The sequence below is a fragment of the Cryptomeria japonica genome, chromosome 7 (genome assembly GCF_030272615.1).
Source record: "Cryptomeria japonica chromosome 7, Sugi_1.0, whole genome shotgun sequence".
Taxonomy (NCBI): Eukaryota; Viridiplantae; Streptophyta; class Pinopsida; order Cupressales; family Cupressaceae; genus Cryptomeria; species Cryptomeria japonica.
This window is the reverse complement of record NC_081411.1, coordinates 765,497,541-765,504,853: the sequence shown is the minus strand read 5'-3', so window position 1 is coordinate 765,504,853 and position 7,313 is coordinate 765,497,541. Positions and strand designations below refer to the sequence as shown.

At 35.9% G+C, this 7,313-nt stretch overlaps 1 protein-coding gene across 3 annotated transcripts in view; it reads left to right on the top strand.

Moving 5' to 3' along the window:
• Positions 1-1,508: 1,508 nt before the first annotated feature.
• The window catches only part of LOC131059929 (crossover junction endonuclease EME1B), a 96,682-nt gene continuing 90,877 nt past the window's right edge, over positions 1,509-7,313 (top strand). Inside the window, exons 1-7 of one of the 3 annotated variants that reach the window (XM_059207795.1) lie at positions 1,509-1,905; positions 2,034-2,155; positions 3,688-3,801; positions 3,980-4,776; positions 5,032-5,226; positions 5,333-5,486; positions 5,600-5,709. In XM_059207795.1, the coding sequence (XP_059063778.1) occupies positions 2,062-2,155; positions 3,688-3,801; positions 3,980-4,776; positions 5,032-5,226; positions 5,333-5,486; positions 5,600-5,709 (1,464 nt within the window). In that variant the 5' untranslated portion in view covers positions 1,509-1,905; positions 2,034-2,061. Of the gene's footprint in view, positions 1,923-2,033; positions 2,156-3,687; positions 3,802-3,979; positions 4,777-5,031; positions 5,231-5,332; positions 5,487-5,599; positions 5,710-7,313 lie in introns of all 3 variants that reach the window. The other 2 variants (XM_057992997.2, XM_059207796.1) reach the window with 2 other exon arrangements.

The window sequence follows — 7,313 nt, the reverse complement described above, 5'->3', positions numbered from 1 at the left end:
AAAGCAAGACTTGGAATTTCAGGAAGATGTGCCTTCCATTGGAATGGTTGAAGCATTATATATTGGAGGTTAAGACTAAATGTAGATCATTCATGGAGTAAGGAACAATGGCAAAAATATTTGGCATTAAGTGCAGATGCGCTCAATCTAACGCGGTTGCTGAATCCCCTGAGGACCACAAAGGGAATGAGGAAGAAAAGAGAGTTGTTATCAAAGTTTTAGGACTAGACTTTTGGGCTAGAGGGCACACCCACAATGGTGTCATTTATGAGAATTTGTTTGCTCCAATTGTGCAAAATTTGGGATACACCATCAAGGCCTATGGGATTGTTAGCCACACAATCAAAGAGGAGAATTGCATGATGGTCAGAACTGCTCTGGACCAGTTGGAGATTGTTCCTGATTCAAATGTTATGTTGGTTTTTTTTTTCCTGAATGTTGAAGGGAAGAAGATCAAGATGGCATAGGCATGGAAGCTGTACAAGAATGGGGTGGGACAAAAGTATAATTTGGATGAGTTAGCCACCTTCATGGATGAAAATAAGGAATTGCTTCCAGATGAAATAATTGAAAAGAATTAGGGAAGGAATTCGTTATCTGTACCATTAATTCCTCTACTTACTATATAATCTGTTTTTAGAAGTTAATATAATGGAATTTGCTCTCTTATTGATAGTACTTACAAAAAAAAGAAAAAAAAAGAGGTGATTTTGTGCAATAATTTTATTTTTTAAAATTAAAATAATATTATTGAGACATGGACCAGCTAGGACTCGAACCTACTGGTCCCTCTTGGACTAGTCCATCGTCGGTTCGGGTGTGGCTTATTTCCAACACCAACAATTACATGTTAATTATTATTGTTTCAAATAGAATGAGAAAATTCAATGAAATTTGAGAATTGTTGAATAGCATCTGTATCTAAATATATATTACAATTATTATTTTTACAAATAAAATTAATTGACATCATTGACAACACAACATAATTTGAGGTAAGTTTGCCACGGTTTCAATGAGTTTTATTTTTTTGAATATGTACATGGTCAAATGATTTTTTGTTGTGTTTTATTCTCTTCCCAACATCAAACTTACAACAAACAAAAATAGAAAATATCATCAAAGATTTTGAGTAATGTCATATTTTATGCAACTACTCTTGAAAGCCTTTTTTCCATCATATTTAGTTGATCAAAGACTTCTTGCAATCCAAATAACTTCAAATCATTCTAATTTATAATACCAATATATATTTGAATATTTTAACTCTTATTTCTAGGAGCACATCTTGATACGGAGTCCCTCAATATGAAAAATATGTGAATATTGACAAACACATTTAAAAAACATCAATAATATCTCTTCTTCGTCACTTTAAAATCAAATTTCCCAACCCTCATATTTAACTTTTATACATTCATTACAATTCTTTAACATCACTCTTTTATAGAGATTAATTGTGGTTATTTATTGCATTTATTTAATTAGCCGATTAAAAAATATCCCGTTGCAATTTGATTTTGGGGAATTTTGAATGGAAATGCAGAATTGAGCGCGATTTGAAGACTGTATCGTTTTACTCCGTCTTCAAAGCGCAGCCGAAGCAAAACTTTCTGCAAAAATTTGTGATGCCTGCAACCTTCATCGTACAAAATATCATATATACATATGTTTAATACTTTATAAACGTACTGGCAGCAATAAAATTTTGTTGTCATGTTTGTTTTGGATGTTGCGGAAGTACAAGAAGGGCAGGTTTATGGTTTTGGACGCCGACGGAACCCCATTTTAGCTCTGAAATCGCTTTCTTTCACCTTAAATTGCCGGACAATCTCAAAAGCCTTTGGTAATTTTCATTACGGGGGTAAGGAGTAATGTGAATCGAGCTTTTGTGCGGAGAATTTGGTAAATTTTTTATTGAGGTTATATTCCTCATTTTCTGGGCTCTAATTCATTTTGCAGTTACTTTGATGGTTGTTTGTTGCGATAGAAGTTCTCTTTAATTTTAAGGATTTTGGTGTGATTTGGAGCAGGTTTTTTTTTTTCATTGTGTAAAGAACAATGGCGGACTCGTTTCGGAACAATGGAGGGGCTGAGAGGGATGCGTGTACTGTGGCTCTGGCCTCTGTAGCCAAGCGCCCGCGTCTGGAATATGGTATTTAAATACGCGACTTCTTCGTTAAAAGACGATTCTAGCTTTGAATTTGGTTATTCTTCTTTTAAAAGGTTTTCAAAATTTATAAATAGTGATTTGTAGCTTACAATTTTGGTAATCATTGGGTTTTAAGATTTGGTCGTTCGTTAGCTGCCAGATCGCAATTTTCTTTATCTATGACGACATCGTAAAGATTTAAACCGTTTATGCAATGCATTACGGTTTTACAAAGATTTTATGCATTCTTGATATTAGATTTTCAAGCTAATTGCTAGCTAGATGGAGTTTAAGCAATCTGATATTGAATAAATTCTGTGTGAAGTATGATTGTGAGATTTAAATTTATTTCGTGTTTGGTCTGCTCTGTATGTTCTGTTTGTAGGTTAAGTGTTGGGGTTTTAAGATTTTGTCGGTTTTTAAAATTATAATTGAGGGCCGTAATGATTGGCACAACTGGCACAACATTTGTATTTGTTCTGTTTCCTGCTCTCAAAGTGACTAATGCTATAATGGGGATTCTTATTTTATTCGAGTTTCAGGGAGAAAGTTGTGTTTCTCGCCCTCAAAGTCACTAATGCTACAATGAGGGTTCCTGTTTAATTAGTGTTTCGGTCTTGACATAGTTTGAGGAAATTGTCGGTTTCAGTATATGTTTGAAGGGCATATTGAATGGAACAGCGATGTTTTCATCTGGCTTTCCCGTTGACTGAGTTTACTTATATTACAAGCTTCTATCTATGATTATTTACATTGGTGTCAACCCTGCATATCTTCCTTGAGACGATTCTCTCTTTGGCGAGAGGTCTCACTGTTTGTTGAGGGAAACTGACACACTTGGGGCTGCTTATGACACATATGTGCGAAATGGATTAATGGAAAACCCACTCACTTGTCTTGTGCTATTGTGATAACCTAGTGTTCGCACTTGCAAAGCCTTAATGATAACAAAACTAATTGAAACATTGTCACTTGGATAGCTTCCTTCATTTGGTTCAAGCAGCCTGAGTGCAGTTGACTTGGTTTCGGTGGAATGGGGCTGGGTAGGATAGTTGGTGGTGGTATCCTTGCTTCCTTATTTGGAGGAAAACTTTTCATGTCATCCAGGATGGGTGTTGAAAATGTGCATGCAGGCCTTCCAGGGAAGTCACTAGGGATGGGCTTCAAGGGCATGTTATTAGGTTTCCAATTAGCAGGCCTTAAGAGCATCTTTCTCTCGATGCATCAAATAATCATTTTGTTGCGGGTTTTACAACTGACTTGTAGAAACAGGAGGCAGCTTGTATCCTTTTGAATAAATGTCTGCTTTCAAATTGACAACTGTGTTTGTCTATTGATATTTTCTTGTCTATATTTGATTTATGTAATTTAAAGCAATTTTAAGATGTCTCTAATAAATAGACATTTCGCTAATGGAGTTTTTAAGGGCTCTCACATAACACAAACACTTGAAACATTTGTTAATAAAAGAAAAAAAAATACTTTAGGGTTGGATTCGTGCTCACTTTCCTCCTTTTTATCCTTTATGTTGCCAGGTGGAGCTGATGTGATTTGCTTGGACTTGGACAACGAGTCCAATGGGTGTCTTAGTCATGCAACCAAAGAAGAGAAATCTAAAGTTGATGCTTTGCTTAGTACTGGAATTGCAGGTAAAAACAAATTTTAAATAGTCCACTCTAAAATTTCTGATGTCTGAATTTTTATGCGTGTTTGTTTCCTTGTCAGTTAATTGAAACAAAAGGAATGCTGCTTTTCCATGTGTTGCAGACAAATAAAGTTGGAAGTTGGATTCATGCTCATTCTTTTTTTTATTGTTTATGTTGTAAGGTGGAGCTGATGTAATTTGCTTGGATTCGGACAATGAGTCCGACGGGTGCATTAGTGGTGCAACCAAAGAGGAAAAACCTAACTTTGATGCTTATGGGCCTTGCTCACTAGAAAAATTAAAAGATATAGGCCCCTCCAGTGAAGATGCTATTTGTTTCTTAGATAAGAGGTTGGATTCTGAAGAACAGGGTAAGACCCTAAGTTCTGGAGAAAAGATTGAGGAAGACAAATTAGTTACACTTGAAATGGAATTTGTTGATAGTGGCCTTAGGAAAATTGCATTTGAAGTTGTTTCTGAAGTTTCTTCCCATGATTTCTCAGAGGAGATTGACTTATATAAAGTGGAAAATATAAGTAAAGCTACAGAGAGTACTGATTCAGAAGTTTTTCACCATAATAAGGATGAAAAAGGATCAACAGCAGAGTCAGTAGAAATAAATTCAGATGTAAGAGAATTGGGGAATGTTTCTGAAGCAGCTATCAACATGTCTATGGGAAACAATAGCTTTTATATGCCAGATATTGCTGGTAACATAGGAGATATGGACCCATTTGAGAGTTGTAAAAGGGGATTCGAAATAAGTAGGGGTATGATGAATAATGTGTGTGTTATTCAGGATAGTTCTGAAGACGAATCATCATCAGATTCACTTGATAGCCCAATATATATGAAAAATGAGCGCGTAAACTGTACTATAGGTAATGCAGAAATATGCAAAGACAATGGATTATCACATAATAGCATAAGAGGGGCTGTAGAACAACATATGCATATTAAGAGCTGGAAGTCAACAGAGGTACACACAACAAACCTCAGATTAGAGTTACATGTTTCTCCTCCTATTTCTGCTTTATGTATTTTTCTTTTCTTTGTAACAAGTGTATAAGAACTTCCAGTTCTATTCTTTCCTGGGCATCAAACTATTATTTTACAGTAGTTTGGTGGTAGCAGATTTTTCTATGGATGGCCTATAAGCAAGTTTAAGACAATCAACAAACATTGAATAATCCTAGAATGTAGACATTCTTGACTAAATTATTTAGGCTGGCAGGGAGATATGTGTCAAGATAAAACAGATCTGGCTCCAAAAGTGTGTGGTAACAAAAGACAAGGTAAACAAAGTGGAATCACTAGAAACGAAAGGGAAGAAGACAGAAAACACAAACAAGAAGAGATTGCAAGACACAAGCGAGAAAAAGAAGAGGAGAAACAGCGACAGAAGGAAGAAAAGAGAGTAAAAAAGGAGGCAAGTTCCTTTATATGCATTTATTATCTCTCAACTTCAAAGTTCAATTGCTTTATTGAAGTATATATACTGTGTTGTCTGACTTTATTGACTTCTTTCTGCTTAGGAAGAGAAGATGCAGAAAGCAGCGGCCAAGGCAGAAGCCGCAGAGATGCGAAAGCGGCACAAGGAGAGGGAGAAATGGGAGAAAGGAAAATTTGCATTAAAAGCTATATCAGCTGAGATTGATACCAAAGTAATTGAGAAAGGGTTAATTGCAGGCATGTGTAGCTTTTCTCTTGATGGCTTTTTCAAGCAGGGTAAAATATATTGTCATATTCTGGTAAATGCGTGCAATTAATTGTAATATTTTGTATCATTAAATTTCCTGCAGGACATCTTCTGAATAGGCTAGCAGAGAAGGAACTTTGTTTTCATGTAGTTTCTAATCAAGTTCAAAGCTCAATAATGTGGAAGATGAACATGCCAGATGCAGATGCAGAGGTAGGTTCTGAGCTGTACAAGTTAAAATTTATTTGTGTAGAAGTTTATATGTTAGAATTTGGGCATTGCTGTTGTATCTTATAAAGTTAGGGTCTCTATCAACCATTATATATTTTTAGTAATCCATATTTAAAACCTTATAATGTCAAAAGCATGTTATGCACATAGATATACTGAGGTTGGGGGTGGGGGGTGAATCCAGCATATACCAATTTTTGATTTCAAAACTTAATGCAACATACCATTACCACATCTTACTATATCATCAAAGCATCTATGCAAGAGATAAACACATCCACACAGTAACACAAGAGAACACCAAATTTTAATGTAGAAACCCATAAGGGAAAAACCATGGTGAGAATAGCTGCTTGGATCAATTGCCCAAATCCTGCCTCACAAAAATAATAACAAGCTTACAGTGATTTTGTAGGCACCAACCCACAGGAATTACAATCCAAGATGGAGACACCAATCTCCAATTTGATTTGAGGGTACCAACCTATACGAGACACCAATCCCCTGATCCAAAGAACTGAGCACCAACTCAGATTATGTGGCACCAACCTCAACTACAAAAAAAATATATGAAATACAAAAGATATGTGATGAGGATCTATCACACTCTATCTGAATCACTTGTCTGATCAGATCTGCTTCATAACACTCTCAAATTGTGTACAGGATATTGTATCTGAGTTTGCACACTTTACCACAAATGTTCATTCACCACCTTCTTCTTCTCATTGCATGATGTTCAACTATACACATTACATTATTGGAATAGAATTGGTTGAGAATACATATGCATTACAATACATTTTTTGCATCTTCATGTTGGCCTAGAACTTATTTACATTGTTTGCAAGTCGGCCAAGGATAACTTCCCTTAATTCAAACACCATGAAACGTGTAGTCATCTTGGTCCTAAGTACAACATGTTATACTAGGAGTGAGAAAATGCTGTGTTTCCCATCATAAACTCAAGTGGTTCCAAACTACTTTCACATGCTTCCTCCAATTGGCGCACACTTCCATTCTCTGGCGCATCCAACAAAACCTTCAGCACAGTCAACAAACTAGAATGGTGAACAGTGTCACTTCTAACTTTCTGTCTTTTGGAGCACAACCACTGAAACTTGGGTAGATTTGTCTTTGTGTGTAGCCTGAAAGATCCCTGATGGATACCCTTGCTGATCTGCTGTAATTTTTAAAATAATAAACTATATTTTCCTGTGATTTTGCTGATGGTCTTACAGAATAGAGAGAAGTTGCAGAATGTTTGGTTTCTTTTTGTATTTTTTTGAATATATAAGCAAGTAATGAATAAAGAACAGCAAATAAGGAAGGAAGCTGAAACAAGTAAGAACATTCAATTAAATCAGAATTGATACAAATCGTACGAGGCAGATTTCTGATTTATAATATCCAGATTATTCCCTACGCACTGGGGATGTGCTTACATCCAATAATGGCGCCAACTGAAGGGTAGATGATGAACCCAAACCAAGAACACCAGCTATGGCTGAATTGAAGTCTTCACCACTTCCAGCGTAAAGTGTACCTGCTGTAATGGTGGCATCAAACTGAAACAATCACGCACC